General features: G+C 38.9%; 4 protein-coding genes across 7 annotated transcripts; 2 read left to right on the top strand and 2 right to left on the bottom strand.

Annotated features, from left to right (window-relative positions):
• Positions 1-137: 137 nt before the first annotated feature.
• Positions 138-1,359, top strand: LOC111808764 (uncharacterized). The gene has a single exon (XM_023694928.2). The coding sequence runs from the start codon at positions 191-193 to the stop codon at positions 1,337-1,339; it is 1,149 nt and encodes a 382-aa protein (XP_023550696.2). The 5' UTR covers positions 138-190; the 3' UTR covers positions 1,340-1,359.
• A 276-nt stretch (positions 1,360-1,635) lies between these two features.
• LOC111808763 (stearoyl-[acyl-carrier-protein] 9-desaturase 6, chloroplastic) lies at positions 1,636-3,117 on the bottom strand. The gene is made up of 2 exons (XM_023694927.2): positions 2,435-3,117; positions 1,636-2,262 (listed from the first exon to the last, which is right to left on the bottom strand). Exons 1-2 carry the CDS (start codon positions 3,050-3,052, stop codon positions 1,690-1,692), a joined length of 1,191 nt encoding a protein of 396 aa, XP_023550695.2. The 5' UTR covers positions 3,053-3,117; the 3' UTR covers positions 1,636-1,689.
• A 700-nt stretch (positions 3,118-3,817) lies between these two features.
• On the bottom strand, positions 3,818-13,677 carry LOC111808758 (putative transcription elongation factor SPT5 homolog 1). Of its 4 annotated transcripts, XM_023694918.2 has the most exons (22): positions 13,264-13,676; positions 10,545-10,783; positions 10,262-10,408; positions 9,929-10,087; positions 9,764-9,847; positions 9,385-9,455; positions 8,930-9,287; positions 8,641-8,796; positions 8,434-8,531; positions 8,301-8,349; positions 8,065-8,217; positions 7,823-7,966; positions 7,643-7,736; positions 7,369-7,530; positions 7,161-7,209; positions 6,982-7,076; positions 6,819-6,897; positions 5,689-5,743; positions 5,487-5,604; positions 5,263-5,406; positions 4,634-4,734; positions 3,818-4,164 (listed from the first exon to the last, which is right to left on the bottom strand). In XM_023694918.2, exons 1-22 carry the CDS (start codon positions 13,583-13,585, stop codon positions 3,919-3,921), a joined length of 3,123 nt encoding a protein of 1,040 aa, XP_023550686.2. In that variant the 5' UTR covers positions 13,586-13,676; the 3' UTR covers positions 3,818-3,918. The 4 variants fall into 4 exon arrangements, 2 of the variants coding, with proteins under 2 accessions (XP_023550686.2, XP_086985754.1); XM_087129628.1 differs by lacking the exons at positions 3,818-4,164; positions 4,634-4,734 and having other exon boundaries at positions 5,271-5,406; positions 5,487-5,600; XR_015423334.1 differs by lacking the exons at positions 3,818-4,164; positions 4,634-4,734; positions 5,263-5,406; positions 5,487-5,604 and adding an exon at positions 5,945-6,194 and having other exon boundaries at positions 13,264-13,677.
• A 1,703-nt stretch (positions 13,678-15,380) lies between these two features.
• Positions 15,381-18,486, top strand: LOC111808036 (putative beta-1,4-xylosyltransferase IRX10). Its single transcript, XM_023693809.2, has 8 exons — positions 15,381-15,824; positions 16,454-16,600; positions 16,729-16,793; positions 16,925-16,994; positions 17,249-17,467; positions 17,600-17,743; positions 17,824-17,959; positions 18,049-18,486. Exons 1-8 carry the CDS (start codon positions 15,459-15,461, stop codon positions 18,276-18,278), a joined length of 1,377 nt encoding a protein of 458 aa, XP_023549577.2. The 5' UTR covers positions 15,381-15,458; the 3' UTR covers positions 18,279-18,486.
• Positions 18,487-22,705: the final 4,219 nt, after the last annotated feature.

Raw genomic sequence — 22,705 nt, 5'->3', positions numbered from 1 at the left:
CAGAAATATGCTTGGCGAGCAGAGAAACAGAGGGTGGGAAGCAAGAACAGAACAAGTTTATAATGCACACAATCATTCAGGCTTAGCATCAAAGTTAAGTCTTTTTTTGTTTGTATAAAAACGCATCCCATTTCTTACCAACTTCTTCATATCCTTTCTTTAACCAATACTTCTTCAGATATTAATCCCAATGCCCTCTCTCAATACTCTCGAGTACCCTTACTTTCCTTTACCGCCTTATCATCCTTTCTGGCCGCCTCTCCCACCGCCGCACAACCCTATTGCTCCGCCATATAAGCCAGTTAGGCCGCCCCCGCCACCGCCCCCGCCTCGGCAACCAACTGCTCCTCCGCCCCCACGTAAGCCAATTGTGCCCTCTCCGCCGCCCCCTCAAAAGCCGAATGCTCCTCCGCCACCACACAAGCCTATTGTGCCCCCGACTATGCCTCCGCCCCCGCACAAGCCAATTGTGCCCCCTCCGCCCCCACGTAAGCCAATTGTGTCCCCTCCTCCTCCGCCCTCTCAGAAGCCGACTGCTCCTCCGCCACCACGCAAGCCTATTGCGCCCCCGACTGCTCCTCCGCCACCACGCAAGCCTATTGCGCCCCCAACTGCTCCTCCGCCACCACACAAGCCTATTGCGCCCCCAACTGCTCCTCCACCACCACACAAGCCTATTGCGCCCCCGACTGCGCCTCCGCCCCCGCGCAAGCCAATCGTGCCCTCTCCGCCACCTCAGAAGCCGACTGCTCCTCCACCGCCACGCAAGCCAATAGTACCTCCACCTCCACATAAGCCAACTGCCCCTCCACCACCACGCAAACCAATTGCGCCTCCGCCTCCCAAAAAGCCAGTTGCTCCTCCACCACCACGTAAGCCAATTACACCACCACCACCACACAAGCCAATTGCTCCACCAACACCATACAAGCCCATATCTCCACCATCTCCAATGCTTCCGCCGCCACCTCCTCCTTCTAACCACCACCCGACAGTGATCATCATAGTGTGTGTGTCCATGGGTGGGCTCTTCCTGCTTGCATTCATGGCAGCTGCCTTCTTCTGCTTCGTGAAAAAGAGAAAGGAAAAAACCATTGAAGAAACAGAGATCATCCACATTGACGAACACAGGAAGATCAAAGAGGCCATAGTTGCAGGACCCCATGGATCATGCGAAACTACGGTGCTATCAGTTGAAGATGACATCCACATAACTGAAGAAATCGTACGGAGCGAGAAGGTTGGTGAAAAAGGGTTACATGGTACGCATGAAGCAGGCGATCCAAGCTCCATAGAAGAGCCACAGCCTGCATCTTCCACTCATCAAAATCATTTCTGAGCACAAAAGTTCATCATTTTGGACAGAACAAGAACAAGAGCAATTGAATAAAATAAACAAAACCCAATTAAATAAATATTATGATTATCCCATCCATAATTTTAAAAAATTTAATTGATTTTTTCTTCATTTCCAGAAAATGTGCGTGTAATTGTCATACTGAAATGGATTAAAATAAATAGATTAATTAATTAAAAGTGGGTGACAGATTTTTCTTACAGAAGAGACGTGGGAGATAATGGGATTTAATTTATATAAAAAGACGAAAATCCTAAATTTCTAAACAAAATTTCAAATTTTTTTTTTTTTTTTTTTGGTTTAATTTAAAATTTTACACGAAAAAGAACAACTTAGGAGATAATGGGAATTTCCTTATTAAAAATCCAGCTGAACTTCACTCCATACGGCTTCAACTTCTTAGCCCGCTCATCGGCTCGCTCCTGAAGCTTCCTAATCCTCGGCGCCAAGCCACACACGTAATCCTGAGCCTGTCGCCCCTCCGCCGTCAATCCCTCCACCTTCTCCAACGCCCATCGTTCCACCAGCACCTCCAGAATGTCGGCGTAGTCGTTAGCCGTGTAGATTCCAAGCCGCTGAGCAACGGCGGAGAAGTGGTCGAATAGCCTGGGGTCTTCCCCGTCGTACATGAGATGAGCTGGCATTGTGATCTTCTTACGCATCATGTCTTCAATTGCCAGCATGGCACCAGTGGGGTCCACGTCGAGAAGCTTCTTCACGATTCTGGAATATGCGTTCTCGTGGCGCTTCTCGTCGGAGGCGATGGTGCCGCAGATTCGAGCCAGGACTGTATCGCCGTTGTCTTTGGCCAAACGGCCGGTGTTGCCGTGGGATACGAACGTGGCTCGCTCCTGAAATGACGTGTACACGAAACCCAAGTATGGGTTGTTCTCCGTTCCTGGGTCCTGTCCACGTGGATCGTATTTACATGTCACCAATTATAGTAATATTAATTAAAAACCTTTTAACTTTTAAATTTGAATTAGAAACATAAATTATAAAATTATTTAACTTCCAATTTTGGAAATTTTAAAAGTATTTTAATAACATTATTAAATTAAAATTTATTGGTCTTACCATGCCGGAGCTGATCAAATACTGGACAGTCCGCTCAACCATCTGCATATCGACCCGACCCGATAAATAGAGGTAGGTTCGGAGCAAGTCGCCATGGCGGTTCTCCTCGGCGGTCCAAGACCGGGTCCACTTGGCCCACGAGCTGCTGCTAGCCCCAGTCTCGTCCTTAACACCATCCAGCGTGTTAATCATGGTCTGATAAGTGGGCAATGCGTCCTCCGTAATCATATCCCCAACCAGCACCACGAAGTACTCGTCCGGCAGTTCCGCCGTCCGTTCCCGCAGAGCCCTAACTTGATCGACAAATTCATCGTACGGCAGAGTCGAATCCGGCAAGAAATCCTGCGGCTGCCAGCACTGTTGCACCGGCTTCAGCAACGGCAGTACATTCTCACTCGCCCAACCTTCCAACGACTTAAACAATTCGACCTTTTCCGGCGGCATTGAGTGCGTCTTCCTGTCCTTAATCAGATCCGGCGTCGATATGGCAGAAATCGGCTGTAGCGGTGGCCGAAAATTAACAGCGTACAGCGGCGACTTCAACCGAAAGTGAGCGAGATTCCGGCCAAATGAAATCGGAGAATGAGTTGGAAGGAGGTTCGAGGTTAGGGTATGCATGATGCCGTCTGAGCGCGAGAGTGTGATCTAAGTAGAAATCTTGGGCAATAGGGAGCACAGTGATGGACCAAATTTATAAGGGAAGTTCGGGGGGGGGGGGGGGGGGGGGGGGGGGAAATGGAAGGGTAATATGGTAATTTCGGGGATGTACAATCCGGTGGGTGCTGTGGTTTTCAGAAAGGCAGTGGAGAGATCCCATGGGTACACACACAGACCAGTGGCAAATAGAATTAAAGACACCTCATAATGTGTGGACAAAACCGTCTTTTCCTCTAAATTTAAATTTAATTTAAAAAAAATGTACCACGCGGCCAAGTGGTGAGATTGGTGAGAAACGTTCAAGAAACCGAATTATAATAACATTTTTTTATATATAAATAAAATCCCAAAAAAAAAAAAAAAAAAAAAAAAAAAAGAAGGGTTTCATTAGTCTTTGTTTGCTACAGCCAACTACAACAATCAAATTGATTTTTGATCAATTTTTGAAGAGTTTCTTTAAAATTGACAATCCAAAAAGCAATTATTTATAAAATAAAATAAAATAAAATAAAATAAAATAATCTTCTTATGTCAAAATTAAAAAAGACAACGAAAGAACATAAATATTATAACTCATCCACTTTCAAATTTCTTCCTAATATGGTATACATATTTGACGTGTCGATCATGCATTAAACAGCAACTAGACAAAAACAATGCCTAAATGTAACAAGCGTAAAATTTAAACATGACAGAGCCAGCAGGGATGAAATAAGAAGCAGCAGCAACATAAAGATGGAACTCATTTATAATTGTAGGAAAAAAACTGGCATGCACTAGACTAGTAGTATACAATATGATTGGATTCTCATTTATTAGCAATAAAATTATGGTTGAGCTAGTTTTGCAAGAATAACTAAATCCAAAATCTTAACATCAAGAGTGTCATCTACCTTCACAATTCCATCCGTGCCGTCTACGCCGATCAATTTGCCGGTGGCACCACGCAGTGCACCACCCATTATCTTGATCTTGTCTGACTTTCTAGGAACGATCACTTCTATTTCGCTGGAAGAGGCTGTTACCGTTTCGCCATTTCCACTTGATCCAAGACCTACCCTACATCCGCCATCCTGAGGAAACACAAAAACCCAAATCAGCACTACTTTTCATAATATTATAACCAATTCAGTTACGCATATGCCTTAACCTTGTGTTTCATTTGAATGTTACACTTTTACATTACAAATATATGAAGGATAAGGATGGTATGAAACCTGCCTTCTTAAGATTGAATGAATGGTATCGTTGACCATGAACTTATGAACTTTCTATGTGAAATTTACTCACCTGTAGAGTTTCTAAATCTGCCTTCTTAACCTTATCTTCTGTTCTTTATCTTTATATATATTTATATATATAAGACACACTTCAGTTATATCTCTCTTAATATCTTTCCCCTTGTATTTTTTCGTTCAGAAAACAATAATTTGGTAATAACGCTCTACATGTTCCATAAGAAGTCCAGCCACTACTACTCCTCAGAAACAAATATGTATAAATATAAAATTTGTAGTGGGCAAAGCTTTAGTAAGCACGTACCGGCAGCACCTCACGGATTACTCCCATGACGAGCTCATCTCCTGACCTCCGGACATTGACTAATATGTCTGGCATGTACCATGGTCCTTCGGAATCACCACCTGCCATTTTAATTTATTTTTGAAATCAGTAGTAGAGTAAAACAAACAAATATTTATTGGAGATGCCAATGGAAAATGGAACGAAACCCATTGCAAAAGGTTGAACTTCCAAGTTCGATACAATGTACCTAGGAAATAAATTTTATTCCAGGTCTCTCTAGATGAAACTCAGAATATTTCTTGAGGTAGTCAAATGTACCCTAATACAATTTTATCAAAAGGAAAGAAAATTGTATCGATGCAAGCTCATCCGGGTGCTCCACTCAATTTGTGCTTGGATTAACTTATAGTGGCACCCTTTTTATCAATATGCAACATGCAGTATAGCGAGTAATAATAAAGTTCAGGTGTTACTTCCTCTAAATGTTAAAGAAAAATACAAATTAATGGCAAATATAAATAATAGAGTCTATTGCAAACTCTACTTGTAGCAGATATTCTACGAATATTTTTTGTGAAGAACATCTTGTTTAAAATAAATATAGGGAAAACTCTATCAAGCTGCATGCTGAAAAGAGTAATACAAACCTATAACAGGAGACATCATATCCAGTCCACCTGTGCCTGGTGTCATTGGCTGCCCACCAGGAGTACCAGGAAGATAGGAGGCTGGATTAGGTGTCATCGGCTGTCCACCAGGAGTTGAAGGCAAGTATGGGCTTGGAGCATTTGCTGAACACAAAGAGTAAGTACGTTTAAGATAAGATATGTCTCTTGTGTGGAAAAGTTGAAATAAATACAAATGCACCAACCATAGGCTGAACCACCATCCCGGGGGGTACCAGCATCACTGTAACTGCCACCAGGAGTGTTGGCCCACCCAGAACCAGGAGTTGGAGCTTCGTATGTCCGTGAAGGAGGGCTTCCTGTCTGAGAGAGAACACATATTACTGACTCTAATGGTTAACAAGCCAGAATAATTAGTGGCATTTAGCAAGTCATTAAAGATCTAACCTGGTACTGTGGGCTACTTCCCCAAGTTGCAGGATTCCCTTCCTCCCAGTTATCCCTAGTTTAGAAAAATCAGAATTAGCAGCATCAATCATCAAAGATGATAGCAAAAAGAAAAAACTTGAAAAAGAGGACTTCAATGGATAAGATGGCTCCCTAAAGCACATGATGAAAAACGGAAGATACAGCATAACATATCAAGAAGCTCTAAAGTTATTGATATATGAGACAAATTTATCCCACAGCCAAAGGTGGTTACCACATCAAATGAGTTCCTAGAGCAGCAATATACAACACAAGCACCATCACAATTGCCTCCAGGGTAGGCCAGGTACAGGACTTCACTATTGCACTACTACCACTCACACCAAATAACTTGTCACTGTCAGAAAGCTACTGATGGTGAAAATGTATCGAATATGATTGCCTGCCTTCTGAAAGATGACAAACCACATCTTGTCCAACGTCTCTTTATTCTAGCTTCCCTAACCCATAGTTCATTGATGAGACTTAAGGAGAGAAAGAAAATAACTGTAGTAAGATTCCACACATCTTAATTCCACCACTTCAATGATTAATATGCATAATGTTCCATTTTCATTTTTCAAATAGTCATGTTTTTCATCAATCAGGTGTTGCCTTCTTCATACTTCTAGCCTTAGGGATTTAGTCAGGCCTCAGTCCTTAAAAAGAGCTACATCCCTTAGGAATACTATCGAAATACACATAAACATAGAATACAACAGAATCAGTCATAAAAGTGTTTTCTTATAAATAAAATGGCCAATATAAGAATTATAGAGAAAGAACGACCCAGCAAATATACAATAAAAAAATTGTTTCAAAATTTCCAATGCAAGAGTGGCAAAAAAATAAAGTACAAATTATAAATCATCATAAGCTATAATATCAATATTTTCAAGCTTGTTCATAAAGCTATTTTCAGGGGCAGTTCGATGCATCTTTGAATTTAAATTTTTCTCAGTTTTAATTGTAAGACAATATAATAAGAGTAAATTATAGATGAGATTTAAAATAACAATAATTTATTGAGCCTCTACAACACATACATTCTACAATGCTATCCATGTTATCTTAATTAATTTTTAAGTCCACTAGTCCATGAAATTTACCTTGACGGACTCATGGGTGCATAGGGATTCCATGCTCGATCTCGCATAGGTGTCCTCATGCCATCATGAATTGGTGTTGCTATAAAAACAGATAGTATAACATGAATAGCCCTCATAAAGTACTATTGGGAAAAAAACAAGGCAATATAGAAAGAGAACTAACTTCCAATATCTCTCATTGGGGTCATGTATGGATGCAGGGGAGTACGAGAAGGATGCATGGGAGTTTCACTTCCCATACCATATCTAGATGATTCACTGGTACAAAGAAAACAGTAAAACCTTGAACTAACAAGAAACAAACAAACGAAAGTTATTATGAATTATATATATTATATTTACCGATGGGGGGACGAAACAGCAACATTATCTGAGATAAAATTGCGGTCAACTGCAAATAAAACAAGTATTATGGAGTTAATGCCACACAATTCACTTCCATTTCAGACTTTTAAAATTTCCCAGATATCCTTCAAAAAAATTGTATACAAGTAATGCCACATATATCACACATATACTCTAGTATCTACCAAAATCTTTTAAAACATGCCTGTGACAACTTTCATTTGAGACTCAAGCTCTACTCGAACCACTTGGCCTTTTATTTCAACAACACGTCCACGGTAACCCTTATAAGGACCCAGCCGAACTTTTACTGTTGATCCAACCAACCCATCATGATGCCCTCTCCCACCTCTATGTCTTCCCCCACCTGAACAACAACTAAACAACTTAATAAAACATCAGAGAATAATCTTTTATCAGATAAAAGTCAAAAAACAATCATAAGGGGGACATAGATAAGAAACAGATCCACCACATACCATTATTGGGAGGGCCTCCTCTAGGAAATCTCTTAGGTGACTGAGGAAAACGAGGTGGGGTCCCAAGGCCAGCAAACCTAGAATATGACTTACCCTGCAGCAAAAACTACGTTCTAAGATACAACTGTCAACAAAAAGTGTGCTAGCATAATCCCGTATTAGTTCAAGACAATAACTTACATTTCTATTTCCATTAGTTCGGGATCCACCCACAACAACACAAGCCTGTGATTTAGCACATATAAAGCCTGCATGTTCCAAGTGATGGCGATCATAAACAAACAGAATTCCTCTGTATATGTGCTCCACTGGACCTTGTTTTCCCTGTAGTAGGAGCAAAAGAAAAAAACCATTTTAAATTTTTTTTAATAAAGAATGTAGACATCTAAAAGGAAATAGAACACATGAAACAGAGATCTAACCTTACAAGGTCCTTCAAGAATCCTCACTACGTCTTTTGAGGAAATTGTGTTATTGAACCGATCTTGAACACTGATTTTCTTGTCAATCTTACTTTTTATTTCCCTTAACTTCACAATATCAACCTCAGGTCTATCAGGAATACCCTTAAGAACCTAGAGCAGAATCATATTGATGAGCTTACTGACTATAAAATGAAAAGAAAAAAAATAGCCGGCATAATTCAAAGCATGCTAACCTGGAAAGCCTCACTTTCTACACGGATAATTACGCCAAAGCTCATATTACTGCAAAAGTTATTGAGAATCTATGAATCCAACTCTTATATTTAAAAAATAAGAAAGAAAAAAACAATATTAACAACTACTTACTCCAATAACACAAGATCGTGAAGTTCATAATCCCCAATTCTAGTCACGCCAGTTGTTACCTCGGAGCTCTCAACAACATCATCAGCAAATACCCGAATCTGAAGATGATAGAGATTTGGGACATTTAACCACACTGTCAGTGAGATAACATTCAACAGTATGCAAGACCTATGATTCTAATAATACTTCCAAGAAAGTCAAACTCACATGTTCCTTGGTTGTATCAGATAATATAATAAGCACATGCTGGTCCACCTTTACAACCATACCAGTAGCCCCTTCCTGAGTGCCCGATACAACTTTTACATGATTCCCAGGCTCAAAGTACTTGCAAAGTTCTCTTTCATTCACCGCAAGTGTTTTCTATCCCATAAATAAGTAAATAAAATAAACAAAACAAAAAGGAAGACACACAAGATATATGCTCAAACCTTTGAATAAATGACAAAATGGTTCAGCTGGTCAAACAAAAAAGAAGCAATTGAGTAGTTCTTACGGGAAGACCCTTCATTTCTGGTCTGATGTGGACATTCTCTTCCTCTACTTTCTCAACCCATCCTTTCAAATTCTTGAGATCCCCCTTAACAACAATCACAGCATCACCTTTCATAAAGTGCCCTTTCTTTCGGTTCGCAAACAAAGTAGACAAACTAGCAATATCCCCATCTCCATTTTCTCCAGGCTTTCGAAATTTTTCAAGCTCGTCAAAAGTCGGCTTTATGTTTTGGGCATTTATCGACTTCATGGACATTGTTTTATACAAGAAACCATCCTTGAAAAACATGCCACCTATATTCTCAAAGTATTCTCCAGTAATGGGATCACGTCTGCGCTCCACACGGATATGCAACTCTCTGAATATGTCGAAGAGTAAGTTACTATGAACATTAAACAACAATTTCAAAAAATATATGGAGGCCAGGTTTCAATCAGAGAAACAGTGTGGACTACCTAGCTTCATCAATATTCATAAAGCGTGGTGGAGGAACAAATGCCTTCTTTTTAGCAACTTCTCTCCCTTCCTGAAAGAGAAGTGCTCAGTATCAAAAACAACATTCATTCTCAGATGTCAATGATCCCAGAAGAAGGAACTAATTATATACATGCATGCATAAATATATAAACGCATATTTACATATATACTAAAAGACGTGAAGACATGAAGAAAATGCTACCTACAAAACTTATTTCCAAGTTTACATATTAGGGATTGCAAACTGATGAAAACGAGAAAAATAAAGCCTAAAAGAATTCAATATGAGTCTAAAAACATTTGATGATCATGAGTTCAATACCAAAGACAATTAAAAAGTTCCCTTCAAAACATTACCAATTTAATTGCAAGAGCCTGTAGGTCTATCCGTGGAATCAGTTTCACAGTAACCCTCTGCCGCACATTATCAACATCCACCACCTGAAGAAAAGAGTGCTTAATGCGCCAAACAGAGTTAAGAGTGAATGAAATATCTTAACTTATTGAAAGTACCACAATTACCTTGGCAAGATCCCCCTTATATGTCCCAATCTTCAGCCTAACCCATGTATCTCTAGCAAGATCAATTGCTTTGCTTTCAACAGAGAGAACATCAGTCATTTCTTTAATTGGAACGAGTGTTATCTTTTGTGCGTACATGTTGCGTAGACCTTTACAAGCCTAAAACAATAGCAAAAGAAAATTTAAAGAGTTAATTTACTAGATAGAGGATTGAATTCAATCAATCACTGTAAGTCTACAAAAAGGATGCATGAATAACCAAAAAAATTTAAAGAGTTGATCGACTGCCGACATAATTGAATTCAGTTTATTCACTAAGAAAGCATAATATACCTCTCTAACATGGGCCTCTTTGTCGGCTTCAATATATATATAGTTTTTCAAATGGTCAAGAGCAACTGCAGATCTTATTTGCATTTCAGGCCCTCTATCAATGCATTTTTGCATTAGACAAACAGCAGCCTCCCGTTCTCGGCCAATCTAACAAACAAAAAGTTTCATATCACTAATCATGTACAACCATTCTCTAACTAAGATTACTCCAGAAGGAAGAAAAAAAAATCTTACAGAAGAAACTAAAAATAAATATGAAAACTTGAAGTGAGTATAATCATACCGCGCATCTAACCATCCACAATTTTGGATCCCTTACAGAAGGTAAAAGAGCTTGCTGCTCCACTTCTGTGGTCTCCTCGTCATATTCCATATGATTTGACCTTGCATATCTCGCTTGAATCCTTCTTTCAAGTGCTTCAACATCCTCCTGTTCATCCTCCCGTGGTAGCAATGGGCGGCGATGCATCCTTCTATTTTCATCTTCATCGGGTATATCAGCTCCATTATCAACAATAAAATCTGCATTATTGATTTGGATAGCCCCATACATAAAGATTGTTAAAAACAAAAAGTAGGGCCCCAAAAATTTTAGGGGAAACAACAAATTCACAGGTATATGGTATATACTATATAGTTCCAAATCTATTCAAGGCCATAGGGGCAACAACTAGCTGCCACCATTTTCCATTACTTTGTGCTATTAAAAAATCAAGTTGGTAAGTGGCAAGTGAAAACTAACACAAAGTTGACTGAAAACCTTTTTTCTGGGAAGAAAAAACAGTTCCATGGAGAAAAATGAAAGAATATATGAGTGTGTACAAAAAAAAAAACAAGTCAAAAGCTGTCAACTACCTACCAGAACAGGCTCCATAAAAAACTGAAACTTTCATACTTCAATTTCAAATAGACTATGGGGTTGGAATTGGGGAGAGCGATTGTGCTGTGGCAAGAATGAATTTTCTTGGTTTTCGTTTTCGATAAAACTTTCATACTTCAATTTCTAATAGACTATGGGGTTTGGTTTCCTTTCCTAAGTTTTATTGTCTTCAAGTATTATAATATATATATATTTAAATGTTCGTAATATAATAAAACTTATAATACACGATAAACTAAATTTAAATTTCTGTACACGTCGGAATCACGAGTTAAAACCCCTTCTTCTACCGATTAAAGTCTCTATCATGAAAAATGTTATCAAGATTTAACTGGGTTTTTTTTATGTATGTACACTATAAATTGATGAGGATTTTAATATGTTCATAAGCTACAAAGCAATCATTACATAGTAAAAACTGAAACTTCATTTTGATGAGATTCTTTGTGACTAAATTGTTACCAATTTGAAAGTACGATTTGGTCTCAGGTGAGGAAGCTTGGGAGGAGGCAAGGTTTAATGTCTCCTTTTGGGCATTGGTTAATCAGTTCTTTGGTAATCCGGGGTTGACTTCGTTGGATTGGAAAGGATAGTTCCTCAAATTGAGAGGAAGATGAGAGTTTCTTTTTTTTTTTTTTTTTTTTTTTTGAAAGCTGATGAAGGAAGGAAATTAACATTCCAAGCCCTAAGGGTGTGAAGACCAGGAATTGGCAACTTGAGGAGGAAAATTGAAACTCATTCAGCTAAATGATGCAAGAAAATTCCCGCAAGAACCTCATGAATTGTGGCATAAGGAGGTGACTAGCACTTATGGGAAGGGTGAGAATGGTAATACTGCAAATAAAAGGCAATGTGGCGCTGCAAGAAATTCTTAATGGAACATTTAAAAAAGTTGTTCATATACAAAAACTTGAGGTCATTGGTGTTGGTACTGATTGGAGGACTCCTTTTAAGGAATGATACTTGTGCAGGTAGCCAACTTTCGGAACTCCAATCCACTATTATTATAACTAGTAGTGGTATTCAAAGCAACTGAACACAAAAACGTTCAATCTTCAAAACTTGGAAGAAGACTTTGCTGAATGTTCGCTGGAGATTGTGAAGTCCAAAAAACGGGAATGCTTTTTTGCAAATCACATTATCATGGAGTCTTTCTCGTCCCATGCAGTGACGGGATAGCATTAACATAGCAAACATAAGTTGGCAACCTAACCCATAAGAACAACTTGTTGTGTCCTTTGTACGAAGGTAGATGAGGGATAAACTAATCAGCTCGTGCCTTTATTTCATGCTTCCTATAGAAGATGAAAGGAACTTCTCTTTATAACGTTTGGTTGCTCATGAGTGTTCGATAAATGCTCCAAGGACAGGATGTTACAATTACTTTGTAGTGTGGAGCTCTAAAGCAATACTAAGCTTTTATGGATTAATGCCACTAAAAAAAAGAAATCTACATGGTGGGCAGAAAGAATGGATGATACTAAAGTTCAATTCTCCCATTGGTTTGCGTTTTCCTTGTCAGCACATTTCATAACTCCTGTCCTATTGAAATTGATTTATATCGCCGGTGTCTTTTTTGTAAACTCTCACAGAGAGGTTCACTTTGTATTCTCGTATTGTATACTGTAGATTTTACGAAAGGTGAATTGTCTTTCTGTGCACCTGAAGGGAGTATAAGTTTTATGGTATTTCTCGTTTCTTAAATAACAATTAGGAGTTCGTTTCTTGATAGAAACACAAAATAAGAATGGCTTACAGCCATTCCACTTTCACCAAATTACAGAAACATAATCAGTCACAAACATCGTATATCAAAATTTATTCAAACAACCAAACCTCGAGGCCTAACTTACATGTCAGAAACTAATACCGGAAGACTAGACAATCTCTGAGACTCGCAATTCAAAATCCTAACTAGCCACCCTAATTCTCTATTTCAATTGGATTGCCTGAATGTGCATATACGGAAATCCCCAATACGGGGGAAAAAAAAAAAACTTCGATTACCAACCATTTTAACCAATAAATTGAATATATACCAAGAAAATCGCAAAAGAAAAACCCTAATCGCACTCTAATTTATCGATAATCCAGTTAACAGAGCCAATTATGCAAAACATACCGTCCTCTCCATCGTCGTCCTCTTCATCGTCATCGCTATCGACCTCCGCCTCAATATCCAAAAACTGAGAACCGCTAGGCCTCTTGGCACGCCGCCGCCGACCACCGCCACCAAAATCTTCATCATCGTCATCCTCTTCTTCCTCCTCCTCGTCCTCATCCTCCTCCGCAGCGTCATCTATAAAATTTGATCTCCGCCGCTTCCTACTCGAACGATCTTCCTCTTCATCCTCGTCATCCAGAGGCTGTTCCATCTCCTCCTCATACTCTTCCTCATCGGCGTCAATGTCGTCGTCATCGTCGTCATCCCTGCGACGAGGCATGTCTAGAACCGAAATTCGGAAGTTCAACTATGCCCTAAGCCAAGATACTCGAACAAGAAAAATGGTGTGAACTTGGGAACGTTAATAATTTTAGTATTTTTAACGTTTTAAGCCCACCGGCGTATCCATCTACTTCTACTCGTCGTAGCAAAATCAATTTAAATTAATATAAATAAAATTTATTTAAAATAAATACTCAAAAATCGATTTTAATTACTAAATAATTAAGTTTATTTATTATAATTTGTCTAAATTTTTTATAATATTTTCAAAATATTCATTCTTTCTATTACTTTTAAAATAAATTTTTATTTCAATCATAAAATTGTTTTATATTAAATTTTAAAAATAAAATTAAATAAATGACCAACGTCAATAATATTTTAAATTTTAATTTAAAAATAGGATTCATAACTCAATTTAACTGGTAATTTTTAAAAAATAATTTATATAAAAACAATCTGACAATCCAATTCAACCCCACCCTAATTTTAGATTCCGTATTTAGCGTGGTTGGTCACCAACTCGACTAGCCTGGATTTTAAGGTTGATAAAAAAAAAAAAAAAAAAAATCGGATCCAACTCATGTATACTTCTAATATAAACGTTCATAAATCAATCACATCAATTTCGTAGGTAGTAAACTAAAAAAATATAATAATATTCGTGAAACTAATATATTAAATAAATCTTCGGTACATAAACACTATATACACTCGTAATAAGGTATATATTCGTTACAGTAACATTTATAATCGAGTATATAAATCTTGTATCCTCCTAATAATGTATCAAATCAAGTATATACATCACGTGTATCGATGTTATTGTTTAGGACATGTGTTCGTTTAGGCATACTCAAAATTGATAGCTAATTTTGCAAATCTCTATTAATTTTTTCTTAACGTATTTTTTAATGATGTGTATATAAAAAAAAAAAAATTGTTTCAAAACAATTTCAGTAGGAATACATGACATTTATGAACTATAAGTAACGAATGGTCGAAATTGATATCGTTGGGTTAGTACAGCTCGAGGAGAAGATAAGCAGCTCAGTGTCACAATCGCACTTTTGATGACAGCGGACTTGCAATTGTGCGGCACTCACTTTTCAATGACAAGTGAGCTAAGCCAATTCGTTCTTGCGTCGCCTACGGCCAAGCGACGTATGCTCGAGCTTCTGGCCTCGGTTTTAAGAGAAGGTTTTAGAAAACAAGGACAGAGAGAGATTTTCGAAAGAGATCTTATATAAGCAAGCAAAAGATAAATAACAATGGCTCAAAGTTTATAACCTTGGGTAGGGAGGAGTTGACAACTAGTAGTGTCCCCTACAGTACATTCTACGGCATTTCATGCTTGACAGGCCTAGACATGATATTTCTGAAACGTTAAACTTACTGTAAATACAAAAGTAAAACACTAGAATATGAAAAGACATAAAGGGTTGGGTTTGTCATGGGCATGCGACCATGGACAACATGCCTTGGACGAGCATGACCGTGACGCTTAGCTCCTCGAAGATCAGTTTGACTCTTCTCGAGTGAAATGTCTCCATTCCTACAACAGTTTTGGCAAAGAATGTGTCTCGAGTCGGGAACTCGATCCCCAAAAAAGTAAGCGGTCTCCTTCCTCATCCGATAGTAGAGGGTCGATTTTCGATTGTTAAATTGATTTTTCTAATGGGTTTAGACTTGTTCCTATAAACAATTCCGAATCAAAATTTTAAGATGGTTTTGGGTTTAATTTTGAAGATTTGAGGATATAATTGAAGTTTTTTTTTTTTTTTTTTTTTGATAATTTAAGAACACTTCAAAATTGATGAACTTCCGTCGCCATTAGAGGGGAGAGACCGTGAGAGTGAGGAAGACGAAGAATGGGAAGCGTGAACAACAAAGGGAGACAATTCGGAATTCACCATAATCCGCCGCTCTGCACTCGGTCGCATCAGATCGGCGCGTTGCTTCTAGTCTGCACCACCTTCTTCCTTACCCGTGCGGTCGATCGATTGCTCGCCCCATCCGCTGTTAAATTGTCCAATGGATTCTCTCAATCACACTACACCGTCGAATCAAACGACGATGGATCCGTTTCGTGGCCGGACAGAGGGTACGGTTCCCATCTATCTCTCAAGATTTATGTCTACGACGAGAGCGAAATTCAGGGGCTCAAAGCTTTGATGTATGGGAGGGATGGGAAGATCACGGCTTCTGCTTGTTTAAAAGGCCAATGGGGCACTCAGGTATGCTTGCTTTGTAATTGTATTATCGACTTTTCTTGTTTCCATTTCTGAAATTGTGTTGTTCTCATTACTTTTTGTTTAGCGGCTGCTTACAATTACACTTCGTAAACTCGACCACGTTCATTCCATAAATGCGTACGTGCTTGATTTTGATTTGATTTTTCATGCTTATGAACACAGCAGAAGCTTGAGATTTGTCTATTACTTGTGGAAGTTATCTCTTTATCATTTCGGTGTAATGCTTTGTTTGGCTTCTGATTGGGGAAATGCACAGATTGCAAAATCTACCCTGAAGTGTGCACAAACTCTCAATTGGACATATTACCTTGAACATTAAGGATTATTGCAAGATTCTTAAGATTTTCTGGTCCAATGTCGTCCTGTTAATCCGTTCAAATTATGAAAAGATGTGAATCGAATTGTTTTTTCAGATTGAATGAGAGAATCCATCGAGGGTTGGAATTAGATTGATTGCCCTTTATAGATTCCTCTTTGGGCTTCTAAAATTGTTTAACCTCCTAATTTTCAGATGTCTGGAGGCTTCAACTAGTCACCGTTTCTTCTCTTAATTTTTGTTCAATACCAACACCTTCTGTAGAGCTTTTCATTGGCAATACGACTGGTTGCAGGTGAAAATTCACAGATTGCTTCAACAATCGAGATTTCGAACAAGAAATAAAGAAGAAGCAGATTTTTTCTTTGTGCCAGCTTATGTTAAATGTGTTAGGATGCTTGGTGGTCTCAACGACAAGGAGATTAACGAGGCGTATATACAGGTGCAGTCCCCTCTTATTCTTGCTTGATATCGCGAGGTATAGGCTAAAACAATTATATTATCATAGCAATGTTTCCTGTTCTTCTGGGTATAGAAAAGGCTAATCACATGAACTTTCCCACCTTTTAGGTTATAAGTCAAATGCCATATTTCAGGCTCTCAGGGGGTCGTGACCACATATTTGTTTTCCCAAGGTATAATAAGGTTTCTATTCTTGTAGTTTCTGTTCAGTTTTGATGGTCTTTTCAAATTTCTCATTGAACAAGCGTAGGATAATCTTAGGTTATCCCTCCAACTTTCATTACTTATACTCTCCCAATTGCAGTGGTGCAGGAGCTCACTTGTTTAAATCTTGGGCGACTTACATAAATCGTTCCATAATTCTTACTCCGGAGGTACATAAGATATCGTTGTGCTGCAGACACTGATTTTTTACCAGATGCATTATGAACTTAACATTGCATAATTGTTCCTCAGTTCCTATTTGGGCAAGAAAAAGTTGATAGTTTTTTGGCCAATAAACTAATTGTATTTGTGGTACCGCTGCGCTAACAATGTCAACGCTCTAGTTTGTTCGCCTTTCTTGACTCGTCTTGTAATTTCTTTAGAATAATAACAATAAAATCTTTTTTCTGTGTTACACGCACAGGGGGATCGGACAGATAAAAAAGACACGAGTGCTTTCAATACATGGAAAGATATCATAATTCCTGGCAATGTTGATGATGGGATGACTTCCCATGGAGCTAAAATAGTCCAGCCTTTGCCTTTATCTAAAAGGAAGTACTTGGCAAATTATTTAGGACGCGATCAAGGAAAAGTCGGTCGTCTAAAGTTGATTGAACTTGCAAAACAATTTGCTGATAAGGTATGCTGTTTTCTTTAGCCTCTGTCATTCTCTGAATGAAGCCTACAAATATGGTGATAAGAAAACTTCTATTTCTTGTCATCTAATATTGAGAAACATATATATAAGAAATGGATATGATATCCCAAACAGTTGGAATCTCCAGTTTTGAAGTTCAGTGGTCCTGACAAATTGGGAAAGTTGGAGTATTTCGAGCACCTGCGAAACGCTAAGTTCTGTCTTGCTCCTCGTGGAGAGTCATCTTGGACACTTCGTTTCTACGAGTCATTTTTCGTGGTATGTATGTCTCTCCACACTCGGATTAAGCTACAAGAGGGTTCGGTAATCAGGATAATTATCATTCTCTGTTCTCACAGGAGTGTGTACCAGTTTTACTATCGGATCAGGTCGAATTGCCTTTCCAGAATGTAATTGACTACTCCCAGATCTCAATAAAATGGCCATCAAGCGAAATAGGCCCTCAACTGTTGGAGTACCTGGAGTCAATTCCAGGTCAATTCACTCACCAGTTACATCTTAGCCCACATGACATTGTCCTAAACCTTATGCCCCAACCCTTGCTCTCTCTTTTGCTCTTGCAGATGCAGCCATAGACAAGATGATAGCACGAGGCAGACGAGTTCGGTGCCTATGGATTTACGCCGCAGATTCAGAACCATGCTCTACCATGCAGGGAATTCTATGGGAACTTCAGAGAAAAGTCAGACAGTTTCACCAATCAACCGAAACATTTTGGTTGCACAATGGATCTTTTGTAAATAGACAACTGGTTGAATTCTCAAATTGGAGGCCCCCTATGCCCTTGCCTTGACATTACACAACACCCGATGGCATCCTTTATGCATGCCTTTGCTCTTTTTGCCCATTACCATTGTCTGAAAGTTTGTATTTCATATGTTAGATTGTAAAGTGATGCTCTATAACGTTCAGAGAAAGCTTATATTGTTGATACATGTTCGTAGCAGTTCGATAATTACCGAATAGTGAGTCGAGGCATAATTGATATATTATTAGCTTAACGAGTCTTCGAGTAAAGGTATATTACGAATTGCCTAACTTCGACTCTTATCACGAAACCTTCCATTTTAAAAGTCTCTAGCTCAGAAGTATCTTGGAAATGAGGACATCCTACGCCTACCCATTTGCATAGGCATTACAATATTCTCCAATCCAATCTTGAAGAGAAGAAAAACTGGCATATATTATCTCGTGACATTCTGTTCCCCTGTTCATGTATCAGAGCAGAAAAGACCAAAAAACAGAGCATACAAGACCAAAAAACAGAGCATTCCGACAAGACAAGCAGAGATCATAACTCAAAATCAAGCCTTTTCTGCCTAAGAACCCGTGCCATTATGGATATTTTTCAATCTAAATCTTTCCCCTGGAATTCAAACGCAGCCACCCAATTTCATCCTGTCCTGGAACAAGATTCGAAAACAGAGCACCGCGATTTATAAGTATACAAAAAAACAGAGACGGTTCCTTTCAATTGTCTTTTACTGCAAACCAACCCATTTGGAAAGGTTTAGAACTAAAAGAAGGCGTTGGGGAATTGAGTTGAAGACACCGAAAGTGGATATCATCATGGAGAAGGCCAATTTGTTGTTCTCTGCTATCAATAATTTTGGGAATTTGTTCATTAATTGTAGGCATGTGTGGTTTCCTTTTCCATAAGAAACCTCGAAAGAAAATTAATAACACTGTCTTCATTATTTGGGGCTGCTGTTCTTCAATTAATGCATACTTAACCTGTCTCTTAGGTCACTCACCTTTGATTAATGGCTCTCAATGAAGCTAATGGAGGAAATGTTATAAATACTGATTAAATGGAAATGGATATCATCTACAACATATACTTGGGTTGATATGATTTGATGTTAAGAAGCTCGAGATTATATCGGTCACTATTGCATTAGATAAAGTCCACCTCTACCGATAGCTTAGCCTGTTATCCCTAGAGGAACTTTTACAATCCTTTCACTCGACACTGTCGGATCATTAAGACGTGGGTCTTGCAGTCAAGCTCCCGACCAATCTCCATCTGGCCCGAAGAAACCTTTGCACGTGTAACGATCCAGATCCACCGCTAGCAAATATTGTCTTCTTTGGGCTTTCTCTTTCGAGCTTCCCCTCAAAGCTTAAAACGCGTCGGCTAGGGGAAAGTTTCCACACACCCGTATAAATGGTGGTTTGTTCTCCTCTCCAACCAATGTGAGACATCACAATCCACCCCACTTCTAGGCCCAGAGTCCTCGCTGACACTCTTTCCTTCCTCTAATCGACGTGGGACCGCCTCCAAATCCACCCCCTTTGGAGCCCAACATCCTTACTGGCACACCGCCTCGTATCTACCTCCTTTGGGGAACAACGAGAAGGCTGGCACATCGTCCGATGTCTGACTCTGATACCATTTGTAACGACCCAGATCCACCGCTAGCAGATATTGTCCTTTTGGGGCTTTCCCTTCCGGACTTCCCCTCAAGGCTTTAAAACGCGTCTGCTAGGGGAAGGTTTCCACACCCGTATAAATGGTGGTTTGTTCTCCTTCCCAACCAATGTAAGACATCACAACACGCCTCCGTTACCTTGTGGGAGGTCTACGCCCCATAAAAAGCTATCTAGCTCTTCCAGGGTGGTATCTCACTGATGACTCAGATCCTCTGAAACAGTGAAGAAAGAAACCCTCGTAGTTGGTGTAATAGTTTTCGATTTTGAAAGCAGTCAAAGACATTACGTGTCGCGTTTCGACAACTTGAAGGTACGAAAAGCAAAGAAGTGGGCAATGAATTTGATCCACAAATGCAAGCATAGCACTACTAGAACATTAATGGAGGAGGTTTCTTTATGTGGGCAAACTCAGTTTGTGATCTCCAAGCTTCCAAAAGAGTCCTGTCTGCTAGGGCATCATTATATGAGTTGCCTGCCTTTCATAAAGCCTCACTCATATATATCCCACTTCATCACTTTGATAGCTCCATCTTCTTCATAACTCTGCTCCCTTTGTCAACCATCCCATATTCATATCAACTTATAGCACAGCCCCCACGTTCGGTGAGCCACCTTATGCTAGTTGCACCCGAAAAATTTGATTCAACCGTTCTGATTAAGCTGTTTTCATTAAATTCAAAGATGACAACCGATTTAGTTTGATAATAATGTTTCGAGATTCGAATGTAATTACTATTAACCTACTTCACGAAGCGGGTTTCAAGAAATTATGAGTCTTTGTTATCGAAACCAAATTTTAAGGACGTACACAGGTTAAGTTGTAAAAATCTTTTCGACCCACTTGAAATTTCCAAAATTCACAACCCAACCCTCTATTTTCGAGTCATCTTAGTTACGAAATGCACACTTACTACCTTATGGATTACTTGCTGCCTTTTTACCAATCTTTTTCCCGGGCTTGCTACTAAACAAAAATGACTTATAGTATAACGCTCTTATTCATCAGACAAGAGCAATCTCGCGTGTCCTGGGTTTCATCCGATCAACCAATGACCGGTTGACAGAATAAAGAGTTAAGCAAAGGGTAGGAGATTGATAGAAAAACCCGATCAAAGCTTAACTCAAATATTCGCAAGTCATGACACATCATTAATATCAGTTATAAATATCAAATATTCTTAATCTTCGTAATGATCTTAAAAATACAGTATGGTTGGGTTAAGTTGTAACTCTATTTTCGAGTTTGTTGGGTTGGACGATTCAAATGTCAACCTGCAAACTGACCCGACCCAAATTAGAAAAAAATCTAACCCAATCGAACATTTATGATTTGGATTAGATAGTCTGAGTTTGTCAGATTCTCAGAGTTATTTGAACACTCCGACCAAATTTTCAAATTTTGATTGATATCGACGTCCAATATCGTGAGAGTTTTGAGAAGTGGAGAAGAGAGTGGTAGAAGGTTAGATTTATGAACGAAAGAATAGACATGAACCTAATGGCACATGCTACAATGAAAGAGACGATGAACGTCGTGTAGTCATTCATTCAACTTCCAATCCCACTAATTCCAACTCTCAAAAAGCCAAGCCGCAAATTCTTCTACATCTCATAACTTGTTGTTTTCTTATTGGCAACCCCCACCAAAAGCTGCACCAAATTGCCCTTTTCCCACTATAATTTCATATACTTATCTTACTGACCGAGTGGTACGCCAGTCAGGATGTTAAATGAGTCTTCAAAGAGGGTAGATATTGGGCAGTGTGCCACCGAGGAAGCCGAGCCCAAGAACAATTGTTAGATCCTACATCGTTCGAGAGACAGAAACGAGTTCCAGCAAGAACGTTGTGCCTTGACGGTGTGGATTATGAGACCCCATTTTTTGGGTGTGAAAATTTCTGGGTGTAGATTATGAGACCCCATTTCTCGGGTGTGGAAATTTCTGGGTGTAGATTATGAGACCCTATTTCTGGAAGTGTAGATATTTCTTATGAGACCCCATTTCTGGGGTGTAGATATTTCTTTTGAGGTTGTGGAAATTTCTGCATTGGATTATGAGACCCTATTTCTGGGGTGTGGATATTTCTTACGAGACCCCATTTCTGGGGGTAGATAGTTCTTAGGAGAGCCCATCTCTGGGGTGTAGATATTTCTCTGGTGTAGATTATGAGACCCCATTTCTGGGGCTGTGGAAAATTCCTGGGTGTGGATTATGAGACCCATTTACGGGGGTGTGGATATTTCTTATGCGACCCCATTTCAAGGGTGTAGATATTTCTTATGAGACCCCATTTCAGGGGTGTGGATATTTCTCAGGGTAGATTATGAGACCCCATTTTTGAGGGTGGATTATGAGACCGGGGTGGATTATGAGACCCACTTTTGTTAGAGAGAGAGAAACAACTGTTAGTCATAAAGCTGTGTCAGAAGAGAGTGGATTATGAGATTCCACGTAAGTTGGAGCTGAAAATAACAATATCTACCCGCTAATTATTAATACATTAATTAAAGCTCAAATTTATGAGACGTGTTTTAAATTAATTTACTTTAAATAGGTTTACTCAATTAAGAAAAGTTGGACAAAGTCGGCAAACTTATTTTCTAAACACTTATCTTGAATTTGAATATTTTCCGTTCAAATTGTCTATATATGAAATAAATGAATATTTTTTACTCGTAAATCAAGGATATTTTTGTAATTTTATACCGAAAATATTAAATTACAAATAAAATATTATCTTAGTATGAGTTTGTGATTATAAATAATTATTAAAGACAATTTATAAT

Source organism: Cucurbita pepo, chromosome 13 (assembly GCF_057944985.1).
Source record: "Cucurbita pepo subsp. pepo isolate OVF chromosome 13, ASM5794498v1, whole genome shotgun sequence".
Taxonomy (NCBI): Eukaryota; Viridiplantae; Streptophyta; class Magnoliopsida; order Cucurbitales; family Cucurbitaceae; genus Cucurbita; species Cucurbita pepo.
Note: the sequence above shows the minus strand (reverse complement) of the source record. Positions and strands in the feature narration are given on the sequence as shown.